The following is a 13,797-nucleotide window of genomic DNA, read 5'->3' as shown; positions in this document are numbered from 1 at the left end:
AATGATGATTAACCACTAAAAATTGTATCCAAAAGTTCTGATTAACTGTGGTGTAAAGTAAAGGTTATTAGGGAGTGAGAATCTATATGGGAATGTTTTGTAAATAGAAAAAAGAATTGTATTTAAACTAAAGCAAGTGTATACAAGATTTAAATGCCTTAGTAAATTGCAAATGAATGCAACTGATGGTTTAGGGTTGGTTAAACCTTTTAAAATGTTGTGCAACATGTAGATGATATTCTGGTGCAGACAGGGAATGGTATTAAAAGTCCTGTGTTAGGTTTTAATGAAAGCTGGACTAAAGCTAAAGCCAAAAAAGGCTAAGCTCATGAAGCAGGAGATTTCCTTCCTGGGACTAACCCTGCAACCAGGCCTGTGTGCTCCAAACAAAAGCTTCATGTGATTTTTTTTTTTTTTTTTAAGAGCTGCCCCTCCCTATTTCAGAAACAACACTAGATCACTGCTGGGTATGACAGGCTTTTGTGGGGGATTTCATCCCTGGTTACACTGTAATCCTTGCACCCCTCTACCACCTCCCCCAGAAGAAGACAGGGTGGGAATGAGAAAAGGAGTACTTGTGGCACCTTAGAGACTAACCAATTTATTTGAGCATAAGCTTTCTTGAGCAACAGCTCACTTCATCGGATGCATACTGTGGAAAGTGTAGAAGATCTTTTTATACACACAAAGCATGAAAAAATACCTCCCCCCACCCCACTCTCCTGCTGATAATAGCTTATCTAAAGTGATCACTCTCCTTACAATGTATATGATAATCAAGTTGGGCCATTTCCAGCACAAATCCAGGGTTTAACAAGAACGTTGGGGGGGGGGGGGGGGAGGAAAAAACAAGGGGAAATAGCTTACCTTGCATAATGACTTAGCCACTCCCAGTCTCTATTCAAGCCTAAGTTAATTGTATCCAATTTGCAAATGAATTCCAATTCAGCAGTCTCTCGCTGGAGTCTGGATTTGAAGTTTTTTTGTTGTAATATCGCAACTTTCATGTCTGTAATCGCGTGACCAGAGAGATTGAAGTGTTCTCCGACTGGTTTATGAATGTTATAATTCTTGACATCTGATTTGTTTCCATTTATTCTTTTACATAGAGACTATCCAGTTTGACCAATGTACATGGCAGAGGGGCATTGCTGGCACATGATGGCATATATCACATTGGTGGATGTGCAGGTGAACGAGCCTCTGATAGTGTGGCTGATGTTATTAGGCCCTGTGATGGTGTCCCCTGAATAGATATGTGGGCACAGTTGGCAACGGGCTTTGTTGCAAGGATAGGTTCCTGGGTTAGTGGTTCTGTTATGTGGTATGTGGTTGCTGGTGAGTATTTGCTTCAGGTTGGGGGGCTGTCTGTAGGCAAGGACTGGCCTGTCTCCCAAGATTTGTGAGACTGTTGGGTCATCCTTCAGGATAGGTTGTAGATCCTTAATAATGCGTTGGAGGGGTTTTAGTTGGGGGCTGAAGGTGATGGCTAGTGGCGTTCTGTTATTTTCTTTGTTAGGCCTGTCCTGTAGTAGGTGACTTCTGGGAACTCTTCTGGCTCTATCAATCTGTTTCTTCACTTCCGCAAGGGGTTATTGTAGTTGTAAGAGTGCTTGATAGAGATTTTGTAGGTGTTTGTCTGAGGGGTTGGAGCAAATGCGGTTGTATCACAGAGCTTGGTTGTAGACAATACCCCCCAGCATACCCTGCCAGTGTATAAGTTAAGAGGCTTTTAGCACAAGCTCCAGTTCTTAGCACCTCAGCTTATACAAAACCTTTTGGATTGTTTGTAGCAACCAGGGAAACAGCCATTTCAGCTATTAACTCAGTATCTCACAACAGAGAAAAACGTTAGTGTTATGCTTCCTGGGTATTGAATGGAGTTGAAAAGCAGTATACCTGTATGAAAAATACTACTGGGTTTTTAGTGGGCTCTGACATATTTTAGATATCTGGTGGGGCTGGGACGCATAAAACTACGTGGCTCATACTCTTTAAAAGTATCTTTTGTCTGGTAAAATCAAAAATGGTACGGTGTCAAGTTCTAGAATGACGTGGTCCTTGCTGCTGGAAGAGCACCATCTTGAAGTCTGTCCTCTCAAAAACCCAGTCACCCTTACCAGCAGGATTGTTAATTGTACTCCATGTGAGTGTTCTGGAGAAATTTTCTCTAAAAGGGGGCCCTTAACCCTTTTATCCCATGAGCAGTACATAAGTTAAATTCTGAAGGGCAGTAGCCTGAGGGACTAACAATATATGTTGATGCGTCACCCTGTCACCAAAAAGGGACCCTAGTCACAGGATTTGCGTTTGAGCTCCCCCCATTCAGGCAGCTGTACCTCTGCAGCACAAGTATAGTACACACTCAGCCAAGCATACTGAAGTGGCTGCTGTGTCAAAGGCATTATCACTCTGTAATAAAGGACAAGTACTGGTTGGTGTGATATGTTCAAACTCAGTGGATCTGTGATGTCTTGACAACATACCTCCCTGGGTGGAGTATGAATTCATTTTGTAGTGCAGATCACAAGCCTTTACGCTTCTCAAGCCCTTTTGTCCTATGTATAGGAATTGGCAGATAAATTGGGTAACTCGGTGATATATGTGGTTAAGGTAAAAGCTCATCCTAGACATAGGAAGTAAGCAAGAAGAATAAATGTGGATGAAGCTGCTGCTGCTTCCACGGAGGCTGTGGTATGGGTCCCACCCTGATTATCCAATCCTTGCTGTTACCACCCAAGCACAAACAGAAAACACTGATTGAGGACACGTCTACACTTGCAAAGTTACAGGGCCGGCAGTTACAGCGCTGCTCAGAGAGTGCAGAAGGGAAACCGCTGTTGTGTGTTCACACTGACAGTCGCCCGCACAATAGCATGTTCACACCTGCGGCACTTGCAGCGCTATTCACAGTGCTGCACTCTGGGCAGCCATAAAATATCAGGGTTGGAAGGGACCTCAGAAGGTCATCTAGTCCAACCCCCGGCTCAAAGCAGGACCAATCCCCAACTATCCCACAGAGCACCTCTTTTTCTTTTGCTTCTAAGACTTGTGGGAAGGTGGAGGGGGTTGCGGGGCATCCTGGGTCTAGTCTCAATGCCCCGTGATGCATTGCTTTGCATCCCATCAATCCCTGTGCTGCTGTTCACATTTGGCACTATCTTTCAACAGTTTGTGTACTGTGTGCCCTGCCTGTTTCAGGATGCAGGAATGGATCCCAAACTGCTAACCAGTATGCTGCTCACTCTGACCAACAAGTCATGAGTGGCAGTGGAGTTATTCCTCAAAGTACAAAGGCACGAGGAGAGCGACATTGATCTTGCCATGCATAGTAGCTAAGACATGAGATTGCCTGTGGCATTCACAGAGGTGCTGACCACAGTGGAGCACCGCTTTTGGGCTCGGGAAGCAATCACTGAATGGTGGGATCACATCACGATGCATGTCTGGGATAACGAGCAGTGGCTGCAGAACTTTCGCATGAGGAAAGCCACATTCGTATGACTGTGTGGTGAGCTCCCCCCAGCCCTGCGGCTCAAGGGCACGAGAATGAGAGCTGCCCTGTCGTTGGAGAAGTGTGTGGCGATAGCACTGTGGAAGCTGGCTACTCCAGACTGCTACCGATTGGTCGCTGATCAGTTCAGAGTGGGAAACTTAACAGTTGGAGTCTTGTTGATCGAAGTGTGCAGGGCCATTAATCGCATCCTGCTCCGAAAGACTGTGACTCTGGGCAACATGCGTGACATTGTGGATGACTTTGCACAAATGGGCTTCCCTAATTGCGGAGAGGTGATAAATGGCACGCACATTCCAATTCTGGCACCAGACCACCTAGCCACCGAGTACATTAATTGCAAGGGGTATTTTTCAGTGGTTCTCTAGGCATTAACGCAGGCTGGTCTGGAAAGGTGCATGACGCATGCATCTTTCAGAACACTGGCCTGTTCAAGAAGCTGCAAGCAGGGACTTCCTTTCTGGACCAGAAGATCACCATAGAGGAAGTCGAAATGCCCAATGTGATCCTGGAAGACCTTGCCTACTCCTTAATGCCGTGGCTCATGAAGCCATACACTGGGCAACTTGACAGCAGCAAGGAGCGGTTCAAGAGGCTGAGCAAATGCAGAATGACTGTGGAGTGTGCATTTGGCCGTTTAAAAGCCTGCTGGCGCTGCCTCTGTGGGAAGCTGGACATGGCCAATGACAATATTCCTATGTTTATAGCCGCATGCTGTACACTCCATAATATTTGTGAAGGGAAGGGTGAAAGCTTCACTCAGGGCTGGACCGCTGAATCTCAGCACCTGGATGCTGAATTTGAATAGCCAGAGACCAGGGCTATTAGAGGGGCGCAGTGTGGGGCCATAAGGATCAGGGATGCCTTGAGGCAGCAATTTGATGCTGAAAGCCACTAATATTCGTTGCTGTGCTTGAGAGTGCAGTGCTTGTAATGCTAGGAGGTGATTGTGATTGGTGCAGACGATGCACTATGAAGATGTAAGAAAATGGCCTGTTGCTTTGCATGACTCTGTTTGCTTTCAATTAATGGACTGAAGATTGCTTTCAAACCAAAACAATTATTTTATTAAAAAACAACAACCGGTGGAGAGAGACAAACAAAAAAACACATCAGCACTGAGGGGGATGGGGAAAGGGAGGGTCCCAGGACGGTTAAAGATTTGTTTATGTCCATGTATCATATCCAACCTTGTCCTTTGGAGTACAGTGCAGTGGGTACTGTACTTCAGCACAGCTAAACTGCAGAGGGATGGGTGTTGAGTGCAGTGGGTACTGGGAGTCTGCAGTGCTGGACTGTGATGGGGCAGGAGTGGAATGCAGCAGGTACAGACTGGAGCCAGGAGGTTGATAAGAGTGTGTTGGCGCTGTCTGGGGGGGCGCATGGGAAAGAGTTTTGCGACAGCGGCTGCAGGGGAGGGCAGGCACGGAACTGCTCTGTTTACAGTGCTAATAGTGCGTGGAGCGTGTCTGCTTGGCGCTTCATAACATTTAAGAGCCACTCCATGGCTTTGTTTTGGCACACCGTGTTCTCCTTTCTGTCCCTCTTCTCGCTGTCCTGCCACTCCTTCAATTCTTGTTTTTCGGCCGCGGAAAGCGTCATGACCGCACGCAGAAAGAACCACCGAAGTATCCACAGTGGCCTTCGCAGTGGAGGTGAGGTCACCACTGAGTATCGCGTCCAGCTCTTTGTAGAACCAGCAGCTTGTGGGCACAGCACCAGAGCAGCAGTTTGCCTCCCACACCTTGTGGTAGGTGTTCCGCAGCTTCTTCACTTTGACCCCGCACTGAAGTGCGTCACAGTCCTAGCCCCTTTCTGTCATGGGTTGTGAAATCTGTCCATAGGTAGTATAATTCCTATGGCTGGAACACAGCTGGGACTGGACAGCCTCCTCTCCCCAAATGCTGATGAGGTCCAGCAGCTTGGCATTGCTCCAAGCTGGGGATTGCCTGGTGCGTGGAGCAGGCATGGTCACCTGAAAAGATGCACTGAGACCACTGCATGCGTCACCAAGCAAATAGGAAGGGGACTTTCAAAATTCCCAAGGAATTTAAGTGGTGGGGATGACGGTTGGTCACCTGAGGGCAGGGCAGTAGAGCTCAAACCAGTGACCAGAGAGGTGAGAACAGGCATTGTGGGAAACCTCCCAGAGGCCAATCACAGTGCAGTAATCGACCTGGGTGTCCATACCAGAACCGAGGAGCTGTACCCCCGGCACAGAAACCTGTATGCCTCTTGTCGGGATGGTTTTTTTTTACAGCGCTGCAACTTCAGTTTCTGTGCACTAAGTTGCTTGGCAGTGTGTACACCTCTGGAGTTACAATGCAGAAAGCTACTTTACTGCGCAGAAACTAGTCAGTGTAGACAAGGCCTTAGTAACATTACAAGAATCTGATCCAGAGTTATCTGCTCTTAATCAAAAAGTAATGCTTGGGGAGTTAAACCAGTTAAATGGTAAACAACCCCTTGTTAGGGATAACTCATTGCTCAGTGAAGGGGATGATTTGCCTTACCAGGTTTGGATTCCTTTACAGCCCTTTCAAAGGGAAATGTTGAGATTAGTGCATGATGTATTTCAGGAGTCCACCGAAATACTGATACAGTAGAAGCTTGGAGTTACGAACACCTCGGGAATGGAGGCTGTTTGTAACTCTGAAGCCTTCATAGCTCTGAACAAAACGTTACAGTTCTTTCAAAAGTTTACAACTCAACATTGACTTAATACAACTTGAAAATTTTACTGTGCAGAAGAAAAATGCTGGTTTTAACCATCTTAATTTAAATGAAACAAGCACAGAAAGTATCCTTAACTTGTCAAATTTTTTTCTTTCCCTTTGTTTTTTAGTAGTTTGTTTAACACAGCACTGTACTGTATTTGCCTTTTTTTGTTGTTGTCTTTGCTGCTGCCTATTGCAAACTTCTGGTTCCAAATGAGGTGTGTGGTTGACTGGTCAGTTCGTAACTCTGAGGTTCTACTGTACTACTTTTCAGTGATTTAAGGTAGCCAGCCCAATTGCAAAAAAGATGTAACAATTCATGTTCACAATTGCCTGGTTTGTGCTTAAAAAAAACTTCTCCTGAACAAACAAAAGGTAGATTTATCCAGGGACAGCACGTCAGGGGTCCTTGGGAAAGACATGCTAGTCAGGGGTCCTTGGGAAAGACATGCTAACAGTTAAAATTGTTCAGAGGTTCCCATTAAGGGTACACAGAAATTGTTTTGTTTTTCAGGCTGTTGGCAGTGTATAGAGGGGGTGATGTAATCATACATGAGATGTCTACCTTAACTGCGCACAGAGCATGCCAGGATGAGTTGTAAGTATACTGATCACATGCTTATGAATACGTTATTACTGTATTGGGCGTAGTGATTGCTTAATTTTAGGCTGTCAGGCATGTTAAAAGCAATGGTATAAAATACCATTTGGCCTTTGGACTTAATAAAGGAATTTATGGTTAAATTAGTGTCTTGTGTGTCCCGTATTAATTTCAGATACTATTAATAATTGCAATGTGTGGGGAAACAGTGGGGTGGAACTGGTGGTCTGAAGAAACAATACAGAGGACCTCAACCTTGGGTGTGGCAGCAGGTGACTAGCAGAAGACTCTTGTCCTGAATCACACTGTAATACAAGCAGCTGCTTTGAAAGATGGGCTGGAAGTCTGAAGAGGGAAAAACTGTAAGGTGAGAGAAACTGGGGGAAGGAAATAATGGTGCAGAGAGACTGAAACAAGTTGAGAAAATTAATTAGTAAGAAATATGAGGAAGCTTTGCAGAGAGAATTAAAATAGAAAGAAATAAAGTGGAACCAACATAGCAAATTTAAAGGTGGGATGGGAGGGGACAGAGAAGTAACAGTGGAAAGGACTGATGGGGAATACTGAGGCCTGGTCTACACTGGGGCGGGGGGATCAATCTTAAGTTATGCAACTTCAGCTGCGTGAATAACGCAGCTGAAGTCGATGTACTTGGGTCGATTTACCGCAGTGAGTCGACTACTGCTGCTCCCCCATTGACTCTGCCTGCGCCTGTCGCTGAGCTGGAGTACAGGAGTCGACGGGCGAGCGCTCGGGGGTCGATTTACTGCATCTAGACTAGATGCGATAAATTGACCCCTGCTGGATCGATTGCTGCCTGCTGATCCGGCACGTAGTGTAGACATACCCTGTGATGGGAGTCCCAGGAGATGGAAAGGGGGCAAGGAGAGAAAATTGAAGAACTAGAGGTGGTGGGGGACCAGTGGTGGGAGGGGAGAGAAATGGTCTCCCAGGAGACCAGTAGGGGTAGAGATGGGAAAGGTCAGGAAATAAAAAGGAAGAAAAATAGATGAAAGGAAATTGGATGATGAAAATGAGAGAAGGAAAGAGAAGAAAAAAGCAAGAAATGATGCAGAACTTTAAGGTTAGACATTGTTTTCATTTCTGGCCAAATTCATTTCTGGCTAACTCCCTTTTCCTTAACCCCACATTGGGCCCTACCATTGCTCTCCTTTCCCCAGTTAACTCTTTTGTGAAAAACTCTTCTCACCCAACTGGTACTCCAAACTGTCCAAATGGAAGTAAAGTGCATTGTTACTACCATGGTTCCTCTGAGGAGTAGAGAGCTGGGGAAAAAACAGGAAAGGGAAGTTATTTGTAAATCAGGTCTGGTCTATGCTACCTCTGTCGGCATAACTATGTTGCTCAGGGGTGAGAAAAGTGCACATCCCTGAGCAATGTAGTTATACCGACCTAGCCCCCTCTATAGATGGCGCTGTCGGCAATCCAGCTGATATAATTACTGGGAAGCGAATTAACTAAAGCCGCTGGCCAGCTCTCTTCCCTGGGTGTAGAGCGTCTTCATTAAAGTGCTACAGCGATGCAGTGTTTTAAGTGTAGACATGCCCTCGGTTAAGTATGGGAAAAGCAGAACAGCCCTGTTTGTTTGGAAACGGCGGGTGTAAGCTAGCGAAGGGCCAGTGATACAGCATCCAGAGAAGTTTCCCCACGCTTAAAGCTAAGCTAGCCGGAGCGCATCATGCTTTAGGTGCTGCTGTCTCTAATGGCAGGAAGGAATGGGGGAGCCCAGGACGGCGGTAGCGCCGGGGGGAGACGTGGCCGCTGGAATGGGGCGGTTGGCGGAACGGGGGACACGGGCGGCTGGGCACGATCTAGTTACTGCACAGCGCCCATCAGCGGCCTCTCCGGCCATCTCCCAGCAGCACATGATGCCGCGTCTGTCCAGGCTGGGTGTCACCAGTCCTGCCTTTGGCGGAGAAGGGTGTGGCTGCGGGGAGACGCGAGGCTGGCCAGGACAATGGGCCTGGCGCTGGACCGGCGGGAGGTGGCCGCCCGTAGTGGCAGAGCACAGCGCGGCGGGCCGCTGGAAGTGGGATGGGGGCCCGGCCATTGGATCCAAGCGGCCCCGAAGGAGCGGGTCGCGAGGAGCCAGAACCTGGGCGGGGCTGCCCGGGGGAGAGGTGAGGGCTCAGCCCCTGCGAGGAGCCCAGCAGAGAGGCGCGTGACAGGTCCCCCCGCGCGCAGGGGCGGGGCTGGGTGGCGAGTCTCTGCGTTGATCTCCCGTGTGGGGGCGGGGCCGGTCTCTACACAGGGAGGGGGAGGGGACGCTCCTTGCTGGCCGGAGGAGCAGGTTGCCGGCAGGTTCGCAGCCGGGCGCACGCGCGTCGCACACCCCCGGGCGGCCGCGCTGCCATTGGCCCGCCGGGGGGTGACCCGGGGGTGTGTCCCGGGGCGGGGCTCCGCCCGCGTGGGGGCGGGGGGAGCCGAGCCGGCTTCTGGCGCTGGTGGCTAGGGAGGTAGCGGCGCTCGCGCGCGGGTTAAAAGGGGCAGCGCGAGCAGCAAGCGGCTCAGCATCATGTCTCTGCGCAGCAGCTTCGCCCGGCTCCTGCGGAAGCAGGCGGACTCCGCGCTGCAGCTCCAGAAACCTGCCCACTCCGTGGCGCTGATCGGAGCCCCGTTCTCCAGGGGGCAGGTGAGCATCGCGGGGGGAAGCAGGCGCCCCCAGAAGGGTGGGATGTGAGAGTGTGTCCCGACCCCAGGCGGCAGACGGGCTCGGAGGGACTCACGGCCGCGCATCGCAAAGGGACCGGCAGTCCCAGGCACCCGCAAGAGACGCTCTGCGACCGCGGGAGGGGGGAACCTGCTGGCCGGCCGGTAGCGATGGCGGGTCCCGGGGGTGGTGGGGATCGTGCTCGGCTGGTCGCCGTAGCCGCATTGTCTCGCTGTCCCAGCGGGTTTCCCCAGGGTGGCCCCGGCTGGGGGGTCGGTTCTCTCCAAGCTCCTGTGACACCGGAGGCACGCTGCCGCGCCCACGTGAAGCGGACCCCGCGGCGCGCTGATGGCCGGTCGGGAAGGAAAATTACCCCCCGCCCCCCGGGTCGGTTCCCGGCTCCGTGTGATTGCTGCGGCTCAGTCGGTTTCTGTGAGCCCCGCGCCCCGCCCCGCAGTGGATCCTGACGGAGCCCCTTTGTCTTACAGAAGAGAAGAGGGGTGGACCACGGCCCCGCTGCCATCCGGAACGCGGGGCTGACGGAGCGGCTCTCCGGCTTGGGTAAGGGGTGGGCCTCGTGCAGCAGCGGCGGGGTGGAAAAGTGGCCCCTCGCTGACATGACTGGGGCCTTTGGGAGCTTGGGGTTACTGCACGTCCCTGTATCCCCCGTTCTCTTTGCCTTCGCGTGACTCATTTGGCTGAAACATGAATCGGCCACACAGGCAGAGCTCTCCGCTGGAAGGGGTGGGCACCTTCCTGCCTAGGAAATGTCTCTGTCTCGTTCCTGTGAAGTAAGATGAATCATAAAACCCTGTATCTCTACTGGGCCAGCAGCAGAGAGGCTGAGGATTGAATGGGCCATAGAGACTTGAAAAAAGCCTATATACTCCTGTTAAAAATGTTTCTCTGTGGCTCAGAACTAACTTGCACAAAACAGACATCAATTGTGTGTATGTGCATATTGGGCAGTTAAATGTATGACTGACAAATTTGCATGCGCATAAGGGAGGCTTTGGTCTACAGAAAATTGGGTGTGCCAGACCGAAGAGCCAGTTTTTTGTGTGTGTAAATTTCAGGGCACCATTCAGACACTACTTCTGAGAATGTCAGCAGCAAGGGCAAATCACTTAATTCATTTACTGCACTCCTTCAAATAATCAACTACTTAGCTCAGCCCCTTAATAATGTGCTAGCCCTGTCCCCAAAAGGAGTCCAGAATTCTCTGAAGAAAACCTCAGGTTTTTGTCTCCAATCTTTCATCTAATTCTAGTCTTGCATTGAGAGGATATAGGAATAGTGCTATCTCAACAGAAAGAAAATGTGATCTTGCCTCGTTTGTTAGTAGGGCTGGCTATAAGCAAAAGCAAATGTTTGGTCTTGTGTAGTCTCAACAATTTATGGCCCATTCCCTCCTAGCTTCAGAACCAGAGAAAACAAGTATCCTTGCTTTTTTTGTCAATGGCTGGATAAGAGGGTCAGGCAACTTGCAAGCCAAATACTAGACATGAATTCATGCTTGTGGTCTCAGTAGCTAAACTTGGCAGAATGTGACTTTTATTTAAAAAAAAAAAAAAAAAAGTTTGATGGATAGTTTTGCACAACTATGGGGTTTAAGCTCTGGGCTCCTCTCAGGGGCTTTTTAATTTTTTTTAATTTAATCTTTCACATTTGTGGGAAATTATGGGGAGGATCAGACAATAATTAATGACAGTAGACATGGATTCAAAATGCGAAAGCTTTGTTAACCATTAAAACAATTTGTCACCATCGTATGTCAAAATGTAGGAAGTAAATATCTTTAAATGAAACTCAAAGTACTTTGCAAGCAGTACTTTTCTTATTTTGCCTATTTGTAAATTTCGATTATGATTAATGGAATTTTTTTGTCAGTTTGTGTGTGTGTATGGTGACATTATACAGTGTTGTAGCTGTATTGATCCCAAGATATTAGACAAGGTGGGCGAAGTAATATCTTTTGTTGGTGAGAGAGACAAGCTTTTGAGTTTATGCAGTGCTCTCCTTCAGGTCTGGTAAAGGTACTCAGAAATGTTACAGCTAAATAGGAGGTGGAACAGATTATTTAGCATAAGTATTGAACACATTTCAAGGGACCATTCACAGTGAAGTGGCCCATTAACGCCCTCCAGTCATAGGGGCTGGGCTTGAATTGTGGAGCTGAGTGCCGCTCCCTCCCTGCCTTTAATGGGGGCAGATCAGGACCCCAAAGGTGTCCCGTCCCCCCCCCTACAATGTTTCTCCATGCCCTCCAGGGCGGGTGCACTCCACAGATTGGGGACCTCTGATCTATAGTTTATAAAGCTGGCTGTATTCCTTGGGACTGTGTGTGTGCGCGGGTGGAATGGACCACAGGGTCAGACCTTAAAGGGTTAATTCATGATGCCTGCATGTAAATCCTATTGATACTAATTGCATAGAAGTGTATGCACGGAGGGGAAATTAATGCCTTAATCACCAGGAAGCTATATCTTCATCTCCCCAACATGGAGTCCTATTCAGGCAGATGCTGATGTTCAGCAGATTTTAGTATACAGGTTTTAGTATACCCTATTCTTCCCAGCTCCTTATGATTTAGTAGCTAAAAGCTTCTAGCCTGCACTGCTTAGTGTCTATAAATGAGTTGTCTGGTACCACCTCACTCCACGCTCACCTTTTGCATCATGCAGAGCCTCTGGGTAGGCCACAACACAGCCTTTGGCCATATCATGATAGAAAAATGATTGATGGCTGAGGCATCCTGAAGTAAAAAATGCGTCTGGAGAGCCTTAAATTATCTAAAATCTCTGAAACTCAGAAGTTACCAGATATAAAAGGAGGATATAATACTCAAGGGGGATTAGGCAGTTCTTTATAGTTTATCTGGCAAGTGACTGCAAAATTCTTTGACCAATCAGTTAATTAACTATGGGGTCGTCTTCAAATAGCAAAGGTCTAATAATTCAGTTTTGTTAAGGGGTTGTACCAAATCAAACCTGAATAGAAATGTTTCCATGACCTTGACAACCAAAACTTCCATGAAAACTTCTTCTGTTTGCAGCATTTTTGTTTTTGTTTCAGTTTGTGGGTCATCCCCTCTTTTTTTTTTTTTTCCCCGCCCCTCCCCATTTTCAGGGGAAGGGATATCCGATTATTTTGACATTGGAAATGCTATCTTTTTGTGACAGTAAAAATTAAAAGTGAAATTGACAAAGTGTAGTTTTGTGTCCAAGTCATATGGGGGAAAAAACCAAAAATGAATAAAAGGTGGGGGAAAAAATTCCAGGCCCGGATCCTCAAAGGTATTAGGTGCCTAATTTGTATTGATTTCAATAGGAGTCAGGAGCTTAAATACGTTTTGGGGATCTGGGCCTCAGTGTTTACTAACTCAAAATATCAGTAAAGCAGGGGAAGGGCTTAATTTTTTTTGTCCCTTTAAATATTAAAAATTTTCAAGGTGGTCTCATCTTTTGTTGCTAAAATACACTTTTTCCAGCACTGATATGAGTTGCTGCTTTTCTATTCATGTCTGTGGTTGTCTTAGTGGTTTATTGCTGCTTAAATTTCTGCAGCCCTGTTGATGAATAGGGTCAGGTGGTATATGGATTGCTTTCGACTCTGCCAGAAGGGGCCCTCACTGACAAGCAATGACAGACTCAGCCAGCATCCACAGGGGAGAACTTTATATGTGGTAGGGACAGCCTATTGCACTATGGCATAGAAGGTTAGGGAGGAAGTCACTGAGCAAGAGGGTGCTTTGTGTGTGGCTATTGTCCAATGAGGAATAAGATTGAAATTCAGTAATGCTTTATTTTTCCCCTTAGCCTGGCAGGAGAGCTCCAAATATACAATATTGCTATAGTTCCCCATCTCCCCTCTCTCCCAGTGCTCTGAAGTGTCGCTGAAACCACAGCTATATCCTTTTTCTTTTTATTCATTTACATCTTTCTAATGTCACATTAGATAATAAAGTGAATTTGAAACAGCTGTTGTGTGCACAACACTGTTGGTTATGACTAATCTAATTTTCTGGACCTAAATTCCACTATTAAACTCCGATTCCCAGCAAAGCAAATGAGTGAACAAAGCCACTGAAAACCTTTTCCAAGATCTTAAGACTCTGTCAAAGCAACTAAGTGACTTCCCCCTCCCCCACTGTTGGTCTTTAGGTGGGAGGAGGGAGGTAATATTGTGAGACTGAGTAGCTCCTTAAAGAGATGTAATATTTTATTGACCTGTACAACGTCGGAGAATATCAGCTTCACATTCATGCAGTTTTTGAAGCACTCACATTCATTGG

General features: G+C 47.6%; 1 protein-coding gene and 1 long non-coding RNA gene across 2 annotated transcripts in view; both read left to right on the top strand.

The window, feature by feature from the left end:
• The first annotated feature begins 4,113 nt into the window (after positions 1-4,113).
• Positions 4,114-7,340, top strand: LOC141989142 (uncharacterized). Its single transcript, XR_012639916.1, has 3 exons — positions 4,114-5,264; positions 6,746-6,829; positions 7,008-7,340. It is a non-coding gene; the product is annotated as an uncharacterized LOC141989142 (long non-coding RNA).
• A 1,933-nt stretch (positions 7,341-9,273) lies between these two features.
• Positions 9,274-13,797, top strand: part of ARG2 (arginase 2) — a 37,093-nt gene continuing 32,569 nt past the window's right edge. Inside the window, exons 1-2 of the mRNA XM_074955504.1 lie at positions 9,274-9,485; positions 9,992-10,064. Of these exons, the coding sequence (XP_074811605.1) occupies positions 9,369-9,485; positions 9,992-10,064 (190 nt within the window). The 5' untranslated portion in view covers positions 9,274-9,368. The remainder of the gene's footprint in view (positions 9,486-9,991; positions 10,065-13,797) is intronic.

Source organism: Natator depressus, chromosome 6 (genome assembly GCF_965152275.1).
Source record: "Natator depressus isolate rNatDep1 chromosome 6, rNatDep2.hap1, whole genome shotgun sequence".
NCBI classification, from domain to species: Eukaryota; Metazoa; Chordata; order Testudines; family Cheloniidae; genus Natator; species Natator depressus.
Note: the sequence above shows the minus strand (reverse complement) of the source record. Positions and strands in the feature narration are given on the sequence as shown.